This window comes from Sciurus vulgaris (genome assembly GCF_902686455.1).
Source record: "Sciurus vulgaris genome assembly, chromosome: 8".
In the NCBI taxonomy this organism is placed as follows: domain Eukaryota; kingdom Metazoa; phylum Chordata; class Mammalia; order Rodentia; family Sciuridae; genus Sciurus; species Sciurus vulgaris.
The window spans coordinates 118,772,461-118,798,392 of record NC_136468.1 but is presented as its reverse complement, the minus strand read 5'-3'; the positions used below and the strand labels follow the sequence as shown (position 1 = coordinate 118,798,392).

The 25,932-nt window shown below is 40.1% G+C and overlaps 1 protein-coding gene across 1 annotated transcript in view; it reads left to right on the top strand.

Moving 5' to 3' along the window:
* The window catches only part of LOC306667384 (sodium/glucose cotransporter 1), a 74,190-nt gene that overhangs the window by 26,075 nt on the left and 22,183 nt on the right, over positions 1 to 25,932 (top strand). Inside the window, exons 4-10 of the mRNA XM_079149922.1 lie at positions 252 to 311; positions 1,552 to 1,656; positions 13,328 to 13,433; positions 14,923 to 15,003; positions 16,200 to 16,420; positions 16,648 to 16,783; positions 18,160 to 18,267. Of these exons, the coding sequence (XP_079006048.1) occupies positions 252 to 311; positions 1,552 to 1,656; positions 13,328 to 13,433; positions 14,923 to 15,003; positions 16,200 to 16,420; positions 16,648 to 16,783; positions 18,160 to 18,267 (817 nt within the window). The remainder of the gene's footprint in view (positions 1 to 251; positions 312 to 1,551; positions 1,657 to 13,327; positions 13,434 to 14,922; positions 15,004 to 16,199; positions 16,421 to 16,647; positions 16,784 to 18,159; positions 18,268 to 25,932) is intronic.

Here is a 25,932-nt window from a genome sequence, read left to right as displayed (position 1 = left end):
AGGGAAGAGGCAAAGGAGATCTCAGTGCTCTGGTTGGGGCCCCAGGGCTGTGATGTTAGTGGTATTTTCTGTTTCTTTAGGCCAATTGGGCAACAAAACATCCGGTCTCTAAGGGCCACCCAGGAGCTGTTCTTAGATCCAAAAGAGAAAATGCCGGGTGATTTTTCTTCAGAAGTTGAGGGGCCCTTCAGGTAAGCAGGGATGAGTTAAAGTTTCTCCTAATTTGAATCTACCTGTTGTTTCGGTTTCAGGCCCTGGTTTTAGTGGTTGTGCTGGGCTGGGTGTTTGTTCCCATTTACATTAAGGCTGGAGTAAGTATTCACTCTGTTATTCCATTCCCTGCTGACAAATGTATGTGTGATTTTGATCCTTCTGGAGGACAGAGAAAACTTTATGGAATAAATGGCAGAGAAAACCCTGTGTTTGTTTTTAGTTCCAGGTTGTAAAATAGTTCCTGACTGCCTCTAGGGTCATTAAACAGATCCACTGGCTCTTTTCAGTCAAGACTCATGACTCTTCCCTCTAAGAAGGTTTCCTAAGAAACCTCACACTATTCAAACACCTCTGAAACATCCTGTCCCCTCACTCTGGGTATGTCCATGCACTACATTGCCATACATTTGCTCTTGATATACAACTATATCTAGTCTCTCCCTCTAGAAAGGAAGCAGATTGAGAAAAAGAATGTATTTCCCCTTTACGTACATCAGTAGCTCTTATTTGCTGAGCATGCAGCTGGTACTCAACTATTAAATGCATGGTTGGTCTCCTGACTATGTCTCTCTGACATTTTAGATAGAGCAGCTTTAGTATCATCTGTTTGGTGAGATATACTGAGCACATCCTATGTGTAGGTTTATACATTAGGAGCTAAAAGCAATATGGGAGAAACAGGGAAGGTGCTACATCTTCTGGAGACTCGCAGATTGAAGGTGACACATATTTGGTCCCAGAGGACAACAGGCTCAGGACGGAGTAAGTAATATCAGAAGTGTGGTTGAAATTTGCAGGAAGGAACTGGGAGAACATTTGGGCAGACATACAGCTACAATCATGGCACTGCCTATGTGAAGAGCATGGAAAAGGTCACATGCAGGCTGGTCAACTTGTTTGGTACACTGGCAAGATGCCACCATTGTTATGATATCTTGTTTTTCAGTAGGCGTTTGTATGGGAATATATCTCTCTATATAGAGATATATTTATTTCTATTTATATATACATTTTTCCTCCTCTCCAGGACAAGGTTCTGTCTCCTTAGTTAAGTCCAGTCATGTAGTCATTCAAAAACAGGTGTTTTTTGGGCATTCTTTGTGTGCTGGGATAACACCTAGCTACTCCTATAATGATAAGACAGGTGAGATTGGAATGAGCAAATGGCTGAATGTCTATGTTCATCTGGTCACTTTGCAGACTTCCCAGACCAACAAGGATAATGAATCCTTGACCATATAATTGTGGCTCTAGCACCAGGATGGATCTCATTTTTCTGTGTTCTCTGGACTCTCTGGTCACTCTAGCTAGTGGTGACCTCTCTTCTATTCCATGCAGGTGGTAACAATGCCAGAGTACCTACGGAAGCGGTTTGGAGGCAAGAGGATTCAGATCTACCTTTCTGTTCTGTCCCTGCTGCTCTACATTTTTACTAAGATCTCGGTGAGTACACTGCACTGGGGACTGGGCCCTGGCTGTCTCAGAAGCTGCCTGCTCTCATTCACCAAGAGGCAGCTCTGTAGGTTCCTATGAACTTGTCCTTTAAGCTTTTTTGCTGCTTAGGGTAAAGTCCTGTTTCATGCATGAAGGAGCCAGTGGAGTTTAGTGGAACTCCTTGTTCCCCACTGAGGTACAGGTTGGGAACGTAACAGGTTTACAAAGTTTCAGTGAAAGCTGTATTTAATAGAAGATTAAGAGGGAGTTAAGGAATCAGGATACCATATGATTTAACAATCCCATTTCTGGGGATATATTCAAAGGATATGAAATGAACAGGTCAAGAAAATTCCTGCACTATCACATTTATTGCAGCATGATTCATAATAGTGAAGACATGGAATCAACCTTAGTGTCCATCACCAAATGAATCGGTACAGAAAACGTCATATATGTACATACAATAGAGTACTATTTAGCTTTTCAAAGAAAGAAGGAAATATTGTTCCTTGTGACAACATGGATGAACCTGGAGGATACTATGTGAAGTGAAATAAGCTGAACAAAAAAAAAAGCAAATACCCCCTGATCTCATTAATATATGGGATTAAAAATATTGATTTTATATAAGTAGAGAATAGAATGGTGGTTACCAGAAGCTGGGGGTGGGGAGGGGAGGTCAAAGAATGCAAATGTTACATAAATAGGAGAAATAAGTTCAAGAGATCTATTGTACAACATGGTGACTATAGTCAATGACAATGTATTGTATATACTTGAAAATTGCCAAGAAAGCAGATTTTAAGTGTTCTCACATACACACATATTTGTGTGGTAATAATATGTTAATTGGCTCTATTGAACCATTACATAATGTGTACTCATTTCAAAACATTATGGTTTACAGGATAAGTGTGTTAAATATTTATTCATCAATTTAAAAAAAGGAGTTAAGGACATCTAAGGACTGACCTCAACCTCGAGGCAGCCATAGGTCTTTGTGTCCTGTCAGGTTAAAATCTGATTCCATGTGATATTTCTGAGACCCTTCAACATAGAAAGTCAATACCAATTTTGAAAGGGACCAGTGACTTTTCTTTTTAATTGACAGGTTCATTTTCTGTACTATAACTGAATACCACAGACTTGGTTAATTATAAAAATAGAAGTTTACTTGGCTTATGACTCTGGATACTGGGAAGCTTAATATCAAAAGACCTTCCTGACATGACAAGAGGCATTACATGGCAAGACAGCGCAAGCGTATCAGCTCAGATTTCCCTTCCTTCATCATAGGGGCTGGCCCCCATGACCTTATCTAATCCCAATTGCCTCCCAAAGCTTTACCTCCAAATACTATCAATACATGGATTTGAGGACTAAGTTTCAGTGTGAGTTTTGAAGAGGAGACATACAATCCTTGGCAGCAGGGAAATGAAAAACCTGGGGATGTAAATAAAGTACTTCTCAGAATCCTAAATCAGGAGTAGAAACAGATCTGTGTCTCTTAGTTCACTGTTCTTTTCACTGAAGGAGGCTCTTCATATTCAGTTGGAATTGGTTCCCCGGGCCTTTCATTGCTGACCCTCTGAGGGATTTTTATTCTCTCTAAACCTAACCCCTAGGATGTTCCCCTACCATTTAGCCTTCTCTCCCTGCCAACCTGGAACTGCAGGCTCAGTTTGCAGGCTGAGAGTTCTCAGGGATTGGCTAATCACTGCGTACCTTTGAAAGCTGGGAAGAGCTCTTGACCGACCTACAGGAACAAGCCTCCTATTCCTTCTTCACTTTTCCTTTCTTGAAACTGTTCAAATCCATTCTTTATGATGGTAAAACAAAACCAAGCAAAAATCCAAAAATAAAACAAAGCAACCCTTTCCCACCAACTTCAGAAAACTCTGATTTCTAAGATATGCCCTTGACAGTCAGAAAAAGACAAGAAAAGAAAACTTCCTTATAGGATTTGGTGGGCATTTTTCTATCTCCAAAGCGAATCTCTGATAAAGGTTAAAGCAACGGTAGAAGAAAGAAAAAAAAAGAAAGAAAGAAGGAAAGAAAGAAGGAGAGAGAGGAAAAAATAAAAAGATGGAAGGAAGGAAGGGAGGGTGAGTAGATGAATGATAAAGAATAAGAACAAACATAGGACCAGTAGAACCTTGGTGACAAAACCATCTAGGAGAATAATTGGAGGAAGTGGACTCCGGGTCTGTTCGTTTCTCACTAACAAGTGATCTGGGAGCAAAGAGCATAAACTCTAGAGCTTCCTTCATCATGAGTAAATTGGGCATAATAATTCTTGCCTTGTCTACATTGAGTGGTGGGTGGTGAGGATTTAGTGAATTTATTTGAAAACATAAAGTTACTGAAATGTAAATGATAATAAACCTAACTGATTGAGAAAGAGCCTTCAGCACTCACTGAGAAACTCTTTGGGTTACAGCAGGGCAGAGAGAGAAGTGGCATTTCTGATAGCACCTAGGAATGGTTCTGACTTTTCCCCTTTTCAGCAATTACAAAGTGCTTATTGCTCTATCAAAAAATTATTGGCTATAGCAAAATCTTATTGGCTATAGCAAGTTTTCTCCTTTTTCTTATCCTTCCCCATCCAGCACCAAAGGAGAGATTAGCACAATCTCAGCATTTTGCAAAAGATCTGCCCTGGCTAAGATCTGAGGTAGGGTTGATTTGAAGTAGAGCCTTCTACTCTAGCTAGGGTGCTGAAAAAAACAGTTGCCAGTGCTTTTATTTTTCTGATTACCTAAAGCTGAGACAAAAACATAATTAAGTAACATTTGCAATTTTTTATTATGGAAGATTTCAAACATACACAGACAGAGATGTAAGAGTATAATGAGTACTCATATATACTATGCTAATCATTTGGCTTTAATAATTATCAATAGTTTGCCATTTTTCAGCAATAGTTTACATCAGATCCTAGAGATCATGTCATTTCATTGTAAATTCTTCAGGATGCAACTTTGACTTTTTAAAACCATAACAGTTGTGCTGTAATAATGTCTACCAAAATTTACATTGATTTCCTAATTTAGGTTGTTTAATAGCTATTCCATAACCCAGACTTCCTGATTATCTAAAATATTCTCTCTTACAGTTAGTTTATTTGAATCCAGACCCAGATGAGGTCTACACATTGCATTTGGTTATTCTTTCTTTAAAGGAAATGTACTTGTACAAATCTTCTAAGTACCAGAATTATTTTTCCTTTTTGTATTATTATTTTCCTGTCCTGGCCTACATATACTTTTTTTTTTTTTTTTAATTTAGGTTGCCTGTTTTTTTGTTGTTCAGTTGTAAAAGATCTTTGTATGTTCTGGATTCCAGACCCTTATCAGATATGTAACTTGAAAATGCATTCTGCTATTCTGTAGATTGTTTTTCACTTTATTAATAATATCCTTTGATGCCCAGAGATTTTAAACCTTGGTGAGGGCTGGGGTTGTTGCTCAGTGGTAGAGCACCTGCCTGGAACACACAGGAGACACTGGGTTTCATCCTCAGCACCACATAAAAATAATATATATTTTAAAAAACTCTTGGTGAAGTTCAATTTATCTATTGTACCTTTTTTTATACTCCTGGTATAACGTCTAAGAGTCCATTGCCAAGTTCAAGGTTTTGGAGTTTTGTCTCCATGTTTCCTCCTTAGTTTCATAGCTTTAGCTCTTACCTTCAGGTTTCATCTATATTGAGTAAATTTTTGTGTTTGGTGTGAGGCAGGGGTACAACTTCATCCTTTTGCCTGTGGATATCCAGTTCTCCCAGCACCATTTGTTGAAGATACTGTTGTTTTCCCATGAAAGATTTTGAACATGTTCTCATTGATGAAGCCGATAGGGTTTTGTCTCAGGAGTTGGGACTGACAACTAGAACATATTCTCCCTCTTTCCTGGCTTGCTCTGCTATTGTCCTTGACCTGTGCCAGCTTTCTGACTAGTGCTTTCTCCACTAATAGGATGATTCTCTCTCCTTCTTGTTCTTCTCTTCTTCAGGATTAGTTTTTAGTTACAAGGTGAAAACTCTGACCTTTTAGATCTTATTTCACTGGAGACCCTATTGGACTAGACTGGGAAGTGCTGGGAGGGCTGAAGATATCAGACCCCTGCTTCATAAGGAGGGGAGGGCACCAATCTAAGAAGAAAAAAAGGAAGATAAGCAGGAGGGTAGGGAAGTCACTCTGAAAGTAGCAGGAAGCTGGTGAGGGGACTGCCCCTGAGTCCAGCCTGTGAGGTGGTACCCAGCTCATGAGCACATAGAGAAGGATAGTGGGTTTCCCTTTTTCAGAGGGAAGCATTCTCCAAGTCCACAGTTCAAGCTGGCGAAAGTCTGTTGATGTCAGTTGCCATGGAAAGGGCATTCTTTGCCCTCGGAGCTTGTGTAGGGGTAGTCATATAAATAAATGCCCAACCTCTCTTCCTGCCTTCCGTATCACCCCTCCTATTTTTTCAGGTTACTGATTAATCCTCCCTGAACTTGAGAGTCCCCAGGTAGGTGAGGGGCAGCCTCTTTCTGCTCAGATCTTAATGAGGAAGGTTTCCTAGCATCGGCTTTTCCAAAATTTTGCTGATGAATCATACATCATGATTTCTGGTGCTTCTTATTGGAGGCCCTAAGAAACATCATACTTGTTCCATCTGTTGCCCAAACACAATTCCATGACAAATGCACAAGGATGACAGTTGCCCTTTGGTCAGTATTGTCATTTAGTCTCCTGTAGGGACTGTACTTCCACTATCTCTTCTTCTCATAAGTGTACTGTATGGGTAGGGATTTCTAGTTTTAGTTTTCGCTTCATGGAAGAAAACAAATAAACCTCAGAGAAGTTAGATAATCTTCCCCAAATCACATAGCTAGTATATGGCAATGTCTAGTCTCAAAGTCTGTGGTTTCACACTTCTGCCCTGTGCTTAGGTAGGATGAAGGTATAAAATGAAGGAATGGGATAGACCATCTAGTCCTATTTCCTAAGGTCTCATTTTATAGATGGGCAAGCTGAAGTCTAGAGAGGGAAAAGGACTTTTGGGGGGTTAAAGAGGAGAAGAACCAGGACGAAAAGCAGGTTTCCTGACACCAATCTAAATCTTTTGGCCTTATATGTTTTTTACTTTCCAAGTCTTTGGTTAAAACTTAAGACTGCATGAAAAATTAAGGGAAGCAGTTAAATGAATCTCATAATATCAACCAGTTGGCAAGAGAAGGATTGAAAGGACTGTGATGAGAGAACATCAATTGCACACTGGGTGTGTAAGGTCCTGAAGGAGGGCGATGTATGCAGAAAGACAAGGCTTTGACTGTCCATTTATCTGACTTCAGGTTCTCCATGGGTCATAGGACTTGAAATTTTTAAAAGAAATACATACATATAATTCAGACATGAAAACAAAAGAAATAACATTGATGTAAATTGTACCTGCTGGGAGCCCAGTATACAGGAGTACAGGGATCATGGATAAAAGAAAAGAACTGTTAGTTAATAAAGTTTAGTAGTGAGTATAGTGTGTATTACACACAGACAAAGATTAACCAGTTGGGGGGGTGGTGTGTGCATAGATGGTTTGTGATACATGAGAAGAGAAAAGAAAAGGCCTTGTGAGATCCATGTACAGAAAGGGAACAACCAGGAATTTGCCAGGAAGTGGGGAAGACATAGGGTCCCAGCATGCGTGTAATTGGTGGGAGAAAACAAAGGGCATTGCAGGTGCAGGTCCAGAATGTGGCACCAGCCACTGGGAAGTAGAGGCTTCGAGCCTTGGCTGTGGCTGCCATCTTGAGGTTATATTCTTTCCAGCTCAGAGACTCAGAACTGATTGTCTCTCCATGAACTCCTGAATTTTATTGATTCCCTTGAGCACCTGCTTTATCAAGCTCTGAGAAGCATTTTGTTCTGTAAGGTTTCCTGGCGTGGTACATCTTATTTGAATGTGCGCAATCACTTGAGATAAAGCCTCAGATTTTATGAATTACATATGATAACTGAATGTCCTTGTTTGTATTTCCCGGGGCTATTATCACAGATCATGACTGCAATAAAGTTTTACAGCGACTCTGCTGTCCATTTGGAATCCTTGGGTAAAAATAAAAGGTTTGACTTTGGCTTAAGGTTTGAATGCTTATTACCTGGGATGTTCACTTTCACAAATGGAAAGAGAAATTTGATGGTGATTCTCCATCTGAACCCTCATTGCCAGGTATGATTTATTGGGTACTCAGATACATTTTAGGACCAGAACGGGCAGCAAACACACATAGGAAATCACAGCATCTTAAAAACATCTGCACTGAAACCAAACAACCTACACAAGGCGCACCAAAATCAGAGTCTCAGTTACTCCCAGAGATTTTCTAGCTGGGATCTGTATTTTTATTGATCCCTAAGAGTTCCAATGACACTGATCAACTAAGCTTTTGAAGCCCTTGGGATAAACCAACCTACTATTTGTGTAAATATGTTTTATTGGAACTCAGCCAAGCCCATTTGTTTATGTTGTCTATGATGCTTTCATGTTTCACCTGCAGAGCTGGAATGATGGTATGGCTTGCAAAACTGAAAATATTTCCAATCTGACCCTTTATGGGGAAAAAAAAAAATTACCAATCCCTGAACCTAGAGGACCATACTTTTCTATTTCACTTTGAGTTGATTTTGTTTAGCATCATCAGGGAAATTTCCATCTCTCTCCCTCTTCTCTTTTCTCCCCTTCTTTTTTTCTTTCCTTGCTTCCCTCCTTCCTGCCTTTCGTCCTTCCATCCTCCTTTCCTTCTTCCCTTCCTTCTTTCTCTTTTTCTCTGTATCTCTTTTTCTTAAGGCATGTAACAGTAGTTTAGGAAAGGAGCAATCTGGGATGACCTGTGAAACAAATTACCTCAGAGGATTATAGAATACTTCTTTTATATCAAAGCTGTATGTTATTCAGATATGCATGATCACTTGAAATAAAGCTTTTTTAATGAATTATACATGATACATGAATATCCTTGTTTGTATTTCCTGGGACTATTATCATCATTGTTCTCAGGGCTATTACCATACCACTATTACCACTATTATGGTGTATTTCCTATTCAGGCCCTGCTTTTATATAAAAAAATAATTTAATGAAAATATTTCAAACAATACAGAGAAGCACAACGAATAATAATATGGTGAAACACCTTTATATCTACCCACTCAAAATTTTATATATCTTAAACTATTTATTATTGATTTATTGGTGGTACTGGGGATTGAATGGGAGGGAGATTTACCACTGAGCTCATCTTCTCTCCTGCTCTTAGCTCTTCTTTTAATTTTGGGACAAGTTCTCCATAAGTTGATGAAGCTGGTTTTGAATTTGCAATTCTCCCGAGTCACTGAGATGTAAGTATGTGCACCACACCCTGACACAATTTATTATAACTTATCTGTACTCCTTTCTCTGTACTTTCTTCTTGATCCTATTTCCCTTCTTTCTAAAAGTAAATGCTAACTTGAACTTCATATGTATTCTTTGCCCATTTTCTATTTTTTTTTATTTTCACTACACCCCACATCCATTTATCCTTAAAGATTATTTTTTTAAAATTTCTGCTCCACTTTTGAAACTGCAAGATATTTAAGAAAATTTTAGGGGGGGAAGCACCCATATTCCTATAATACTAATACAACTTTTCATTTCCATATTTCAATCTTGTCATAATTTGTGTTTTCTTTTATAAATTACAATCAGAAGGTACTCACTGGCTGGGGATTTAGCTCAGGAGGACAGAGGCACTTGTTAGCTAGTGCAAGGTTCAGGGTTTGATCCCCAGCAAACCCCCCACTACACACAACACACACACACACACACACACACCACACACACACACACAAGAATACTCACAACATTTTGTTATGTTCCTCTTGCTCTTAGCACAAATTTTAAACATTTTCCAATTTCTGTCAGCGTGTTACTTCAGCGGGATGGAGAACACTAAACTGTTGATGCTTAATTTCAGCAAACTATTATTAAAACAACTGGTAGACAACAAAACTCTCAACAGTGTTCCACCGTGGGCAGAGTGATGATTTTTTTAGCGTTTAACACTTTTACCTTTCGATATGAACTTCCCATGCTGTTGTTTTCAAACCACACATGTGTATTTTATTTAAAATTTTGCTTTATTGTATAAGTAAGTTTTTTTAAAAATAGGTAAAAAAAGGACTTCACAGAAATGTATTACAGAAAAGTGGATGCCTTACTTTTTCAATGTTGTTTTTGAAAATTAAAAAACCACATGCATCTAAAAATGCCCTTGGTAACTATATAAGATTTCCTGGAAAAGAAAGGAGGAAAAAAAACACAGTAGTGAAGCAGGAAAAATTGGGGCATCTAGAGATAGTCAAAGACTAATACCAGAAACCCAGGCTAAAGCAGGTTCTTTCAGATACAGTCACTTCCATGAACTCAGCTATTATTCCAAGGCATTTCTTCTGGCCTTTGGGGTTCCAAGGGCCAGAATTTATCTTGGAGTTAGGAAGTGACTCAATGGGAGGAGGAATTTGTTCATCATGGAGGTTTTCTTAGAATTCTTTATCTGTACTAGATGGAAATAGAATGTCATAAAACAAGATTTCTATGAGTTCAACACTTCAAGAAGTCTTAATAAACTTCATTTATAGAATTATCTTTGGATTGTGTAATACTTATTTGAGACTAATGAAGGCAAGGCAAGTATTAATGGGAGAATCACAGTTTACCATGACATGTTATAAAGCACTAAAAGTTACCTTCCATGGAAAACAAGCCAACTGTGGGCATTTTTAAGGCCATAGTAGCAGCCTTAGAATCTTTTTATAGCTCATTTGTGTTTGTTAGCTAATCCACCAAATCAAAAGTGTGAATTTGACAGAATCATGCTGTAACCAGTGAATGAGGTCCCTTTAACTTACATAACTTCATGTGACTATGGGAGGCATGGGATGAGCAGGAGCCAGCGTTGTGAGTATTCATTGCAATTTCAAGTGGCTTCGTGTGCAGTCAGAAAGAAGAAGTGGCCATTTTACATTTAGTGAGTAGAGTTCAGCAGGGATTCTTCCTTCCTGGGGCTGTTGCAGAGGGCAGCATGGAATTCATCCTGGAGTTGGTTGGGGAATGATGCAGGCTTTTCCCATTTCAAACCAGAGACAAGCAGCTGGAGTCAGGACTTCCTGCTTTAAAGATGAGAACACTGAGAAGCAGAGAGGTAAAATATTTTGCCTAAGGTTGCTCAATGACAATGCCTAAAACTCAGGTCCTTTGACCCATGTGTTTTTTTTTTTTTGTTTTGTTTTTGTTTTTGTTTTTTTTCTAAGTCACCCTCTCTCTTTCCTCCTCCTAGCTCTGCCTATTTTCCTTCACCAGGAATGATGATGGCATTAACTCTCTGGAGTGAGAGAATCTTCAGGGAAAGTCTGGGAGGACTGGTGATAAGGCATGTGGTCCTCAGAAGGCCCATCTTGGGAGAGGGGGTTGACTCACACTCCAGGGCTCAAACATTAGCACATGGAATTGACATTAGACCAAAGAATAGAGGTAAGGAATAGAGGCAGTAGAGAGGAGAGTCCATTGGGAGGGTGTCTTAGTACATTTTACGTTGCTATAACAGGATGCCTGAGATTGAATAATTTATAAAGATCAATTTATTATAGTTTTGGAAACTAGGAAGTCCAAGTGCACAGCACTGGCATCTGCTGAGGGCTTCCTTCCTGCATCTAACATATGGATCACATGGTGATAAGGAGCTTGGAAACTGGGGTTTCTCTTCTTCTTAAAAGTCAACAATCCCTTTATGGACCTCCTGCCCTTATGATGTTATCTAATCCTAATTACCTCCCAAATAGAGCATCTTTAAACATCACCAACATATGAATTTGGGGATTAAGTTTTCAGCACGTGAAAATTTGGAGGACACATTCAAACCTAGCAGAGGGACAGGAGGGTGTTGTGGGGCATCTCAGCTGCTAGGGGGAACTGAGAAGCTGCAGTAAAGGGGAAGAGAGGAGATGAGACTAGAGAGGAGATGCAAGAGAGATGAATCCAACTCTATTGACCTGTTGTTCCCCAGGACTCTGAGCAAGGTTTGCATATCCTGAAATGATTTTGTGCAATAAAACAGCTCACTCATCTCATCTAGGGGAAGTCAAGCTTCTTCTTTACCTAAATATTTGAAAAGATTCACCACGATCATTCCTTAATACTAATCTTTGCTGGAGAATCATGAAAATTGATTTTGGTTGAGCCTCTCGCCCTCTGCTGGTTTATATTAGCAACTACATCATCCAGTCAGGTAGAGGTTAATTAAGAGGCTCCTGAAAGAGACAAGGAGAAAGAGGCCATGGAAGAACTGCACCAAGAACATACCGAGTTCTGGAGCAAAAAAGGAACAATTTCCCTGACAGTTTGAATCAAGATGAACTCATTCTCGGTCGGGAAGATAAAATTATAATCTTTCTGAAGTTCTTCGGTTGGGGTTGGGGGTCCCCACTCATGGATTCTTTGGCACTAAAACTTGCTTTTGGGACTAGATCTGATAGACTTGTGTACATTGGGTTGTAAATTATGGATAATAGCTAAGAGCAGCAGTCTACAGGTGGGTTGGGAGGAACCTCAAAGTGTTACTAGTTACTCCTTGTTAAAAAAGTTTCACTCAAAACATTTCAAGTGTTAATGATGTATGATTATTATATTGTAAATTTTGTATGATTATTCCTTCATCTTAGGTTTGATGAATAGCTTGGTGAAGTCTTCTCAACTGATAAATAGCTACCTGGTAATGAAAACAGAGAAAAACTATCAGGGAATCAATTTTCCTTATGAAAAGATGTGGAAAATAGACCTAGTTTTGGGGTTATTATACCTTAAATAAGGCAATTAATTTGCTTACTCTTTCTGCCTTTAGATTTGGAAACTTAGGAACACGAGTACTCTACATCATTTCAATACATTAGAGAAGTAATCTCTTTCCCTTTGGAAAGCCTATGATTTTCATTTCACAACTTAATATTTAAAATATAAATATATGAATAATTAGTCAAAACCACTATTTATCCATTGAAATATATTCTAAGAAACTTGTTTATTGACCCCTTAATGTGGTAGAATACTAATACCATTAATACTCATAGGAAATGTGAAATTTCAAATAATTGACTTGCTTTATGTGTGGACTGAAAATGCCAGTTACTCATTTTAACTCTATTCCCTTGTCTAGAAATTTGTAATAAACATGCTTACATGGCAAGTTGGACATCAAAATAGAATGTGTGTGTATTTGTAAGTACTTAGTAATCCCAAAGAGGTATTTCCCTTAAGTATGAAGTCAAAGTAATATATTGAGAACTTAAGTATAGAAAATTGCACTTAAAAAAAAGTTTCAAAGTAAAATAAGTTGGTGAAGCTCTGTATACAGTGCTCATGTTCCCCTTATAGGGATTCACAGAAGATGGTGTATGTTAAAGGCTCATAGAAGTTGTGTGGTAAAGAAACGGCCTCAACTTTTTTATTTCAGCATTTCCCAGACCATTTTGATCATGGAATTCTTTTTCAGGAATACAAATTATCATCCTGAATAAAGCTAGTTGGAAACTCAGGAATACAGTATGCACCCTGTGGCCAGCTGACTTCTGTCACTTCTAATTCTGCCTTTTCTCTCCTTCTAGGCAGACATCTTCTCTGGGGCCATTTTCATCAATCTGGCTTTGGGTCTGGATATATACTTGGCCATCTTTCTCTTATTAGCAATCACTGGACTTTACACAATCACAGGTGAGTCTGTTCGAACAAACCGGCATCTCAAGTTCAGCTCAATATTAAGCACTTCTTGAAGAAGAGAGATATACCCAGGAAACAGTTTGAGAATGGGCATTTGCTTGGTATCTACTCCTAGTTACATGAGTGGTCTCAGAAATCTCTAGTAGTGGCTGGGATAGGGCAACTTCTTACAAGACCTCAGGGAGAACTTGGCTTTGACCCTGCTGGTTGTAAAATCAATGTGGCTACATTGGGAAGATCGGAGGAGTGTCAGGTACAAGAATGTGGGAGCCGGGAGTGAGGTAGGAATGGCATGCCGTGGGGTAGAGGCAAGGGTAGCAAGCAGATGCACTTCGCTGAAGGACAGTGGCCACTGAGAAGTAATGGGGGCAAGTGTGGGCCATAGGTTTGATGATTCAAATGAGGTACAGAGGCCTTGAAAGACAGACTGGGCCTTGGATTTTATATGATGGGGACTGGGGGCTACTATAGTGAGGGAGAAAGGAATGCAGAGGTGTCACTTTGCCTAGTTTGGTAAGGACAGGATCATCAATGAAAATTGCAGCTGAATTGGGGTTCCATATCTTTAAGGACAAGAAGTTACTTAGCTAGTCCAAGAAGATAGCAAATAGACATAGAAGTGATCCTCTGAAATGTGCCAATTTTATATTGGCCCCAGGCATCTCCCTAGCCACCTCTTTGCTCTTTCCTGCCTTCATTTGGAAGCTGCTTTCTCTTACCATAGAGCAGCCATCTCCTTTGAACCATCCCTTGGCTTAAAAGGGTCACATCAGGTTCTTCAGGAACATTCCCTTTTCCTAAGGCCTTGATAGCATTTCTGTGAAAGGCGGGAGTTGAGAACACACTGAGTAACAGAATAGTGTAACAGGATAAGGGAGGGAAAGGAGGAAAGGCAGACTGATGACTGGGGGTGGGGTTGGTTCTCAAATTGTGTACAAGAGGTAGGGTTTGGGATTGGGATAGGAAGAAGTAGGCAGACTGGTGATCTTCCACATGAGGTCAGCTACGTTGTTGTTTGAGTTAACTTTTTTGCTGCTGTGACTGAAAGATCTGACCAAAACGATTGTAGAGGAGGAAAAGTTTATTTGGGGGCTCACAGCTTCAGAGTTCCATCCATAGACAGCTGACTCCATTCCTCAGGACTTGAGGTGAGGCAGGAACAACATGAGGAAGTGTGTGGCACAGGGAAGCAAAATGTCAAAAATGACAGGGAAGCAGCTCAGATGATGATCAGAAAGCAGAGAGACTCCACTTGCCAGATATGAAATATATACCCCATAGCCACTTCCCCAATGAAGCACTTCCCCCAACCACATCCCACCTGCCTCTGGTTACCACTCAATCCCACCAGGAATTAATTCACTGATTATGTTAAGGGCATAACCCAATCATTTCTCCTCCAAACCTTCTTGCATTGTCTCATACATGAACTTTTGGGGGACACCACATCCAAACCCTAACAGTTGTCTTCTTGCCTGCTTAGGTGGCCTGGCAGCTGTGATCTACACGGACACCTTGCAAACAGCAATTATGCTGGTGGGGTCTTTTATCCTGACTGGGTTTGGTAAGTGGGGTGACAGCAAGCTGGGGAGGTAGGGGAAGATGTACAGAGCTCCAGGAAGAGACAGTCTGACCTTTCTATTTGCTGCCTGCCAGTCAGTGAGCTTGGGCATGCTCTGTCCTCTTAAGGGCAGTGGTCCAACCTGTATTGGCCATCACCATGGGTGTGCGGGGGCAGCTTCCTCATCCCTGGAGGACTCAGTTCTCCCTTGATAGCCTCAGTCAGTTTTCCCCAGTCTGGGCCTCTAATAACATAATGTTCTGTCTGCAGAAAAACTGGGTGGGGGAGAGAAGGCTAAATATTCATCAAGCTAAATATATCCAAATTTTGTGTTTTTAGTTTTAGAAGTTAAATGTCCACTCTCATGAATTGTTGACAGTATGTGATAATTTTCCTTTCAATGCACTTCTTTGAAAAAAAATTAAATTGGCCGCTCAATGTAGCCCTCTGCCTTTTTTGACATTTTGCTTGCCTAGAAAATCCTAAAGACCATATTGGGGAAACCTATGTCCAGGGATACTTGTTAAGAGAGGATGTAAATGCATTTTATTTTTAGGTGCACAAGGTCTTCTGTGTGTCCTGCAAAGACTCTTATGTTTTCTGTAGTGTTCAGTTTTCCAAGAACTTTCATTTGGTATGAAAGTTCCCCCGTAGGTCCTGTGGGTCAGCAAGGTAGGGGCTTGGAATGACTTCTCAAGGACACATAGCTGAGAGGTGGCAGGGTTCCAGACGCCTCATCTTCTTGGTTTGTCTCATTACACTGCTGGAACCAGGGGTGATAGGTCTTTGTCCAGGTTCCTAATGGTCACTGAGGGTCTCTAGGCCTGTGACCTGAGTTCCAAGGACCATGGCTGATAACAGGAAATGAGGGAAGAAGTCTTTGCATGTGATCCCATACTGAGAACTTCCTTTAATTCATTGAAATACCTTCCATTTTGTAAAGAAGTTTGTGGTTGGAATACTTTTACAAGTTATTGCTTTGGATCCTCATAGTAGCCCCCAAGGGGGCTGGGCAGGGTTAATAATCCCATTCTATAGATGAGAAAGCTGAGGCACAGAATGGGAAAATAACTTGCCCAAGACCACCACAGTAAGGGCTGTCTCTGGTGGTGGGGTCCTCTCAATTTCTCAGGCCCCAAAGAAGAAATCTCTACGAAGAGTTGAAAATTTCAGACTGTTTTTGTACCAATGTTTTTCAGCTTTCCACGAAGTGGGAGGGTATGAAGCCTTCATGGAAAAGTACATGAAAGCTATTCCAACGGCAATTTCTGATGGAAACATCACCATCAAGGAAGAATGTTACACCCCAAGGGAGGACTCCTTCCATATCTTCCGAGACCCCCTCAAGGGAGACCTCCCATGGCCTGGGCTCATCTTTGGGCTGGGCATCCTTGCCTTGTGGTACTGGTGCACAGATCAGGTACTCAAGCAGGATGTGCAGGGTGAACAGTCTCCCCAGGGCACTGCAGGAATTCCGGGCTATCTGTGGCTTGTGGGGTTGGGGAAGGCCTCACATGGTCTTGGGTGACTGAACCCTGGTGACATGGGAGTCTCAGGCCAAGGACCAGGATGGGGAAGCTGGGATAACAGTAGGGTGTCATGGGCTCTCTGGGCTGCACCCCTCTCTCACTGGGCTTTCCATTGCAGGTGATCGTGCAGCGCTGCCTCTCAGCCAAGAACATGTCTCACGTGAAGGCCGGCTGTACCCTGTGTGGGTACCTGAAGCTGCTGCCCATGTTCCTCATGGTAATGCCAGGAATGATCAGCCGCATTCTGTACACAGGTAATGCCTTCTGTTAGACTAACAGACCACACTCATTTCTCTACCTTTGAATCACTTCTAAAATCCTTTAGCTACCGGCTCCCTCTTTTCTGCCCTCTTCTTGCCATGATTACCAAGCATAATTTTTTCCCTCTGATCAACAATAAGCAACTTGAGAGGCAAAGACTTTTGGGGTTGTCTTCCCTGGGTTTCTTCCACTGGCAATCATTTTCTCATTTTTTCCCCAATCTTCTAAAGTCACAACATGCATCCAACTTGCCTCTTCCATTTAATAATAACATATACTCAGTTGTAGCACCCACACCCGCCCCAGGCTTTTCTGTCATGAAAAAAAATGCAGTCAGTCTTTTGTATTCATGACTTGCATGTCCATGGATTCAATCAACTATGGATTGAAAATATTCAGAAAAAATTTCAACTATCCTGAACATATATAGCCTTTTTTGCCTTGTTGTTGTTCAACATGGTATAATAAATGTTTACATAGCATTTATATCATATTACGAATTATAAGTAATCTAGAGATGATTTAAAGTAGGAAGATAAGCATAGGTTATGCAAATTCTATACCATGTTATATAAGGAACTTGAGCATCTGCAGAGTTTTGTATCCAAGGGGTGGCGGGGTGGTGTCCTTGGAACCAGTCCCCTCAATGGATACTGAAGAATGACTGTATAACTGACTCAATGGTTTATATTCTAATGGATTTTATGCATACTTGTTTACAAAATAGTGCTATAGTGAATCAGTGCTATATAGGGAAGCACTAAATGAGATATACTTGTAGCAAATGTTGAATGAATGTTTGTTGATCTGAATTCTATACACATTTCTAGAATTCTCCCTAAGATTCTAGATCATCTTCCTTCCCCTCCAAGGCTATTTACTTTTTATCTCTAACCCAGATTTCCTGTCTTGGAAGTAGTATCCAACAATCCTGTCACTGGGGAAATTTCCTCAGTTATTTAGACATTTGACTCTAATTCTAAGAGCTGCTTAAAATAAACCTAGAAATTAGGAACCACAGATCACTGTACTTTTTCAGGAGAAAACAAGATAATTATCACTGCTGAGATGAAGAGTAGTTAGTGAAAGTCTAAAGAGCGTGTTTTCTCCCATCTCATCCTAAGCATTTCTTTTTTTCCTTTCTTCCTCTACTTAGGAACCATCCTTCCTCCACAGTCAGAGGTTGGGGATGTATCAAGACCAGAAGGGCAGGGGCATAGGATAGAGGTGCTCAGGGGAAGCTGCACTCTGTGGAACTATTTCAGGGTCCTGGGCAGAAATGTCACGTTTGACGCCTTATTTTAAGAGGTGAATCCTAGAAGTATTTCCCCAATTGTGCTTGCTGACATGATTCTCTATCTCTCCCCAGAAAAAATTGCCTGTGTCCTTCCCTCAGAATGTATAAAATATTGTGGCACCCCAGTTGGCTGTACCAACATCGCCTACCCAACCTTGGTGGTGGAGCTCATGCCTAATGGTGAGTCTTTCTTGGGAGGCCGATTGGGTTTAGGCTCCTTCTAGATTCCTGGGTGCCTTCTGAGACTAAGAAGTTTCTGAATCTAGGGGGTCAGTAGGGGAAGTTTCATTCTAAGTGTTTTCAGGTTTTGTACATGTCTCTAAGACATGTGGCTTAGCTAGAGTCCATGAGTCCTGGGACTTCTCCATCAGTCAGGCTTGAAAAGAGATGATCTGAAAACTATCAGGGAAAACTAATAACTACAACCATCCATGACCATCTAGACAATCTTTCAAAGATCTTCAACACGGCAATACAAATTAGTATAATCATTGTGGAAAATAGGATGGAAGTTCCTCAAAAAAAAAAAAAAAAAATAGAACTACACTATGACTTAACAATCCCACTACTGGGTATATATATCTGAAGAAAATAAAATCAGTATGTTGAAGAGATATCGGCACCCCTGTGTTCATTCCAACACAGTTCATAACAGTGAAGATATGAAATCAATCCATGTGCTCATCAGCATTTGAATGGATAAAGGTGGTATATATACACAATGGAATACTGTTTTGCCTTAAAAGAGAAGAAAATTCTTTAATTTATGACAACATGGATGAACTTGGAGGATATTATGTTAAGTGAAATAAGCCTGGCACAGAAAGATGAATACTGTATGTTCTCACTTAAACACAGAACCTAAAAAGTCAAAATTGTAGAAACAGACAGAATGGTAGTTACCAGGGACTGAGACAAAGGGTGGCATGAATTAGAGATATCTTATAAAAGAATACAAAATTTCATTTAGGGGGAATAAGTTCAAGAAATCTATTGTACAATGTGGTGACTATGGTCATAAACAATATAGTGTATGTGCTTGAAAATTGCCGAGAGTAGATTACCACAAAAAATGATAACTATGTGATATGCTAATTATCTAGATTTAGCCATTCCACAATCTATACATATTTCAAGATGTCATGGTATACATGATAAATATAAACAGTTTTCTTATCCATTAAAAATAAATAAAACTCTCAAACAGATTAATATGAAAGCTTGAACTAAGCCTGCCAGGTATAAGGGAATTTTACCTGGAGAATGAATTGACTTTTAGATTGTTTCAAGGGCATATGTGAAGAAAAAGTTCAGATTTTTAGTTCTTCTAGAAGGAAGGAGTTTGAAGTTGTAGATAAGTTGTAGATGGAAGGAATTTGGTGGGGCTTGTTATCATACAAGATATGTTATCCTAAATTTCTGGAATTACAGGTGAGCCCCACCCTGCTGGGCATGGTGGTGACACATGTCTGTAATCCCAGCGACTGGTGAGGTGGGGGTGGGGAGGGGGAGGTGAGGGAGGCTGAGGCAGAAGGATCTCAAGTTCGTGGCCAGCCTTAGCAATTTAGCAAGGCTCTAAGCAACTTAACTAGAACCTGTCTCAATATAATAAAAAAAGATTGGCGATGTGGCTAAGTAGTTAGGTATTCCTGAAAGTTCAATCTCCAGTACCAAAAAAGAAAAAAAGAATAACATGTTATCCTAGAAGATCGCGTCCGGAGTTTAGAATAGCTAGAGTTTGGGGACTGACCTGTGAGGTTGTAGTTCCTGTTTCTCATTAGAGAAAAAAAAAAATCTCTTAATTATAGCTCAAGGGCTAAAAATCTGGTTAGGTTAGGAGGGTCTCAGGAAATCAAAAATCCATAAATATTAATAACTTGATTTAAAATAAAATTAAAAATTTTATCATTGAAAAGAAATTTAGAGGCCATTTGGTCAACCTCTTCATTTTACAAATGGGAAAACTGAGGCCTTCTGTAAGAAAGTGACCTTTTCAAGGCCATATAAGCAACTCTTGTCTGCCACCTGGCTTGCTTAACTCTGCTCAAGGGTGGAATTGAGGAATTTGGGAGGGTCCTTTTTTCTTTTAAAAGACTTCATGCACAGACTTCATGCATGACCTTGGGCAAAAAATTTGCATTCAAATGACATAAATACGGGAGTAATAGTTAACTACCCCACTGAGCCAGGTTGCTTATTAAGGTTGTAATGAGCAAGAGTCACAATGGTTTTTCTAGAGTTTTGGCTTGGATTACACTGGTCTCTGTGGGGACATTTGTGCTATTTCTTTAGATTGGTACAGTTACCCCCACCCGCTCTCCTGTTTCTCCCTTTCCATGTTCTTAGGTAGCTTCTTTTTGTCTCATTTGCTGATTCATCCTCCTTTCCTCAATCACTAAGTTGTTTTCCCACCAATCCACATCAAATGCTATCATTTTGTCTCCTAAATGTCTCTTATCTTCCTCTCTCCAATTTTAAAATTTTGGTCTGATGTACCATTAGTTATCTGGGCTGCTATAAAATTATATTCAACAAATATGAATAAATGAATGAGAGTTTGAAATGAGTGTGGAACAGAGGACAGAGTTCTCTCCCAGTTTAGCAATTACCTGACGAAGTAACCTTGAGCAAATGGCTGAAGGCCCTATCTCATATCTCCTTGAAATAGAACTTTATTTTATCAACTGAAAAATGAGAAAGTTGCACTAAATGGTCTTTATAACTCCGATAGCTCCAGTAGTCTGGATCTATATTATATAAACTTAGGAGGACACATTTAAAAAAAAAAAAAAAAAACCTCCTACAAAATGAAAAGATTGGAATGGGCAGACTTTATAATCTATATTGCAAGGCCATTTATATGAGACCATAAAATTGTTTATAGATACCAAACCCAGAGGAATAACAGAATCATGTTCCTAAAAGATCTCAAGAGGCATTGTTGTTACTGAAAGCTTTGTCTTTGTCCCCAGTGATAATCCAATAAAGAAGACAAGGTTTTGAGAAGGAAAAAGAACTTTTATTACTTGGCTAGTATTAGCACAAAAAGACCAGGCAGGACACAAACCTCAAGAGTCATCTCAGCTGTTTATTCAGGAACAGTTTCACACTGGAACAGGAAATGCAGGGATGAAAATGTTGCCAGTGGACCTACTGTCCTGGTGGAAAATGAACCACTGAACAAAGAAAAGGACGGGGTTTATATAGGCTATTTTGAGGGGTGGTCTAGTGTACATATCAATTTCCTTGGGCACTCAGAAATTCAAACTTTTTTTTGGTTGAAGGTTTGTGGGCAGTGTCTGGAGAGGATTTATTGCGAAGGAGATTAACACCTCCTAGAGACTGTTTCTTCTAAGGGTGATAAAACACCTCCTCCCTGTCTGCACTTGGCACCTGGAAAACATTTGTCTCAGGAGATGAAGGCTGTCAGTGCATGGCCTTCTTTTTTCACTCCCTTTTCTCAGACCTCATTATCTTGGGGATTTCTCATTCTCCTTATCTATTAGCTAGCAAAAGAGAAACACAGGGGACTCCCGTCCCAGGGGCTGTCATTCTGCCCATCAGGAAGAACAGAGAACTTTTAAAGAGGTGGTTCAAAGGCTGCATTCCAGGCATGTCCTGATGGGAGTCATGATTCATTTGCTCATTTCAAAGATTTCTTAGATCTGGCACCATCCCTGAAATCTGAATTATTTCATTCCTGTGGTGAGCATGTGCTCATGGACAACTAGGCTTAGTATGGGGAAGAGGGTAATCCTCTTTCCCCCAAGATCAGAGAAGGGGAAAGATTAGGGAGGGGGAGGAGGAGAAGAGAAAAAAAAATGTACATTTTAAAAATAAGTCATGGGCTGGGGGTATAGCTCAGTTGGTAGAGTGCTTTCCTTGCAAGTATGAGGCCCTGGGTTCAATCCCCAGCACCACCAAAAAAATAAAAAATAAATAAATAAATAAAAATAAGTCACAATTGCAGAGCAGCAAGGGTTATATTTGAAGCATGAAGTGGACCACTGTTACACTGTGTTTATCAACTTTGTGTCTCTGTGACGAAATGCCTGAGAAAACCAACCTGAGGGAGAAAAGATTTGTTTCAAAGGTTTCAGTTGTTAGGTGGTAAAGGTGCAGTTATGGTTCGTCGCTAGCTCCCAGAAACGCTCCACAGATACAGGTCTCACACAAGGAACCTTTTATTTTGCGCAGACGAATTCACGTCTGCACGGGGGAAGGGGAAGAAAGAAAAGAGAAAGATGGCACAAGGTTTCTCTCAGACATAGGAATTTCGTGGGCTGAGATGAACCAATCTCGGAGGAGAATTCTTACAGACTGACTAATGGACCAATGACATATTAGGACGTTAACGCGGGAGGCAGGAAGATTACAGCAATGTAAGCCGGAAATTCCTGTAACGTGACAGGCGGGGAGAACGCAGATTGACAGGTCGTTGGGAGGTGGGAAATTCCTGTCACGGGAGAGAAAGGTGGCTTTATATCTTACATTCCCCATTTCATTTTATATAAAAAAAAATTTGGGGGGGGTACATGGATGAAGGTCAGTCTTCTGTAATTACTTCCTGCTGGGTGTGGACGTAGAGCTGGTATCATTGTGGTAGGAAGAACTGGGGACTTGATAGTTTCTCTGGAGGCACATCTGCAGCCAGGCTCCAATTTTTTGTGAGATCCTGATATTTCTGCAATACAAGTTGATTAGTTGACATGGAAGTAAAAGACAGGGGGCTCCCCTTTTCGGTTGGCATTCTATTGGAAAAAATTCAGTGGTTAGGAAAATTACAAACAGGAATCCGGTCCTCATGGCTAGGCATGGTTGTCTGATGGTTGTCTGATGATGGTATTTCAATCATCTGGCTTCCAATTTCTGGAATGGGAGGAAGGGTGGAGGGCTTCATGATATTCAGTTTGAGACGAAGGGGTCCCACAGGAGTGGATGAGTATCGGTTGGAAGAAGCCTGTGGATTAGGAACTGGAGAAGGGTTAGTGGACCGAGAATAGAGCTTAACCCGAGAAATGTGCAGCCATCCTGGTAGATTTTGTACTTTGACAGCTGTTGGTGTGGTCAGGATTACTGTATGGGGTCCCTGCCACTTGGGAGATAGAGGGATTGTAGCTTCCTGAGGAGGAGAAATAAGAACTTGGTCTCCCATTTGAAAAGGTTGGGTAAGGAGACCAGATAAAGGTTTGGGTAGGGTGGAGTCAGCATAACCCCATAGAAATGCTCGAATGTGATTTAGGAGAGGAATGGATATTTGAGAAGGAAGAAGGGAAGGAAGAGGCACTATCCCAGGGGGTAGGATGGGACGACCGTACATTAACTCAAAAGGGGAAATATTAGTTGGTTTCTTGGGGAGTGAGCGAAGATGCAGAAGAGCAAGGGGCAGGATTTTAACCCAGTCGAGGTGAAGTTCTAAAGAGAGCTTGGTTAAAACATTTTTAAGAGTTCGGTTTGCTCTTTCTACTTTGCCTGATGACTTTGGGTGAAAAGGAATGTGGAAATGCCAAGGGACCCTGAGAGCCTTGGCAAGTTGTTGGGTGACTTGGGAAATGAATTCAGGTCCATTATCTGACTGGAAGGAAGTAGGTACTCCAAAGCGAGGAATGATTTCATGAAGGATGAAGGTAGAGACAGTTATTGCCCTTTTGTTGGAGGTGGGAAATTCCTGTCACGGGAGAGAAAGGTGGCTTTATATCTTACATCAGTCACTAGAGGTTTCACTCTTTTGATTACAGGCCATGGTGAGGCAGAATGTCATGATGTGGAAGGTGTGGTAGGGGAAAGTTAATCACCTCATACAGTCAGAAGGAGAGAGAAAGGGAAAGAGTACAAAGGGTCTGGGATAAGATAGATCCTAAGGGCATGACCCCAAGGACCTACTCCCTTTAGGTCCCACCTCCCCTAGTTTCTACCACTTCCCAACAGAGTCATCAGATTATGCATCCATCAGTGGATGGACAGATCCTCTATGAGGTTATGATCCAATCACTTCCCCAAAGCCCCACATCTGAACATTGCTGTATTAAGGACCAAGCCTTGAACACATGAGCCTTATGGGGACATTCCAAATCTAAATCATAACAGGCATAAATGCTGACTCGAATAAAGAAACTGAAGTTAACAGAAATATGAGTCAAGTGTTATATATTTTGGTTCCTAAATTATGTAGAAATATTGAAAGAAACTGAAGATATTTAGCTTAGAGCATAGAGAGTTCAAGGGGACATGAGTTATCCTTAAATATATGAAAGAGGTAAAGTGGGTGAAAGGTAAGATCTCTCCCTGAGTTGCATAAGGACAGAAGCTATAGAGAGGCATAATTCAGCCTGGTCAGAACTGTCTAAGAGGGAGTAGGCTTCCTGTGGTGTAGGAGATTTCCTATTACTGAGGATTTGGCAATCCTCAGTTGTGGAAGGTACCCGTGTAGCAGGTGGATGATAAGCCTAAGTGATCCCTAAGGTCACTTCACTCCTGAGACTGTAAGTCTGTGCTGTGTTGTGGGGCTTCAGCTTGCTCTGGTCTTTTGGCCTCCGCTGGTGCAATTGTGTGCCCTCTTTGGTACAGAAAGAATAACAAAGGTTATAGCCAACCATACCTGCTGTGATTGGGAAAATCTTTAAAACGACACTTCTTATTCTGATGTGGGTGGATGTCATATTATCCCGATTTAATACATCGAGAAATGAAGCCTATAGTTTTACGAAACTTGTTTAAGGTCAGAGTTGGAAACAGTTTTGTCTTCTTTCAGTAAAGACTTCATTGAGTTATAATTGATATACCATGAGATTTGCCCATTCAAGGTGTCCAACTCAGTGGTTTTTAGTGTGTTCATAGAGTAGTGCCAATCGCCCCAGTCTATTTTAGAAAATTTTCATCACCCCACAAAGAAATCCTGAACCTGTTAAAGAAATTAGCAGTCCTTCCTTATTTCAACCTAAACTCCTAGTCCTAAATAACCAGAGATATACTTTCTGTCTCTATAGATTTGCCTGTTCTAGACCTTTCGTACAAAAGGAATCATGTAATAATATATGGTGCTTTGTGCTGGCTTCTTTAACATAGCATAATGTTTTCAAAGTTGTTTTGTGTTATAGCACGTATTTGTACTTTATTTCTTTTTATTTTATTTATTTATTTATTTATTTATTTATTTATTTATTTATTTATTTTTGTGGTGCTGGGGATTGAACCCAGGGTCTTGTGCATGCAAGGCAAGCACTCTACCAACTGAGCTATATCCCCAACCCTATTTCTTTTTATTAATGAATAATATTCCATTGCATGGCAATTAATCAATTGTTTATTTTGTTTAACCATTGATCAGTTAATGGACATTTGAGTTATTTCTGCTTTTTGGGTGTTATAAATAATGGTGCCATGAACATTCATGTGCATGTGTCTGTGTGGATATTTGTTTTTATTTCTCTCGGGTAGACAACTATGAGTGGAATTGATGAATCATATGGTAACTCTATGTTTAACTGTATGCTGAATTGCCAATTTTCTACAGTAACTTTGCCATTTTACATTTCCACCAGCAAAAGAAGGTCCCTGTTTCTCTACTTACACTCGCTGTCTTTTAAAAATTGTACCATTGTAGTTGGTGTGAAATAGTAATCATTGTGGCTTTGATTTGAATTTTCTTGATGTCAAGCATCTTTTCATGTCATTACTGACCATTATGTGTACTTGGAGAAAGGGCTATTCAGATCTTGTGCCATTTTTAACTGGATTATCCGTATTTTTATAATTGAGATATGATAGTTCATATATGATCTGTACAGGAGGTCCTTGCCAGATATATGATTTGTACATGTTTATTCCCATTCTGTGGCTGTCTTT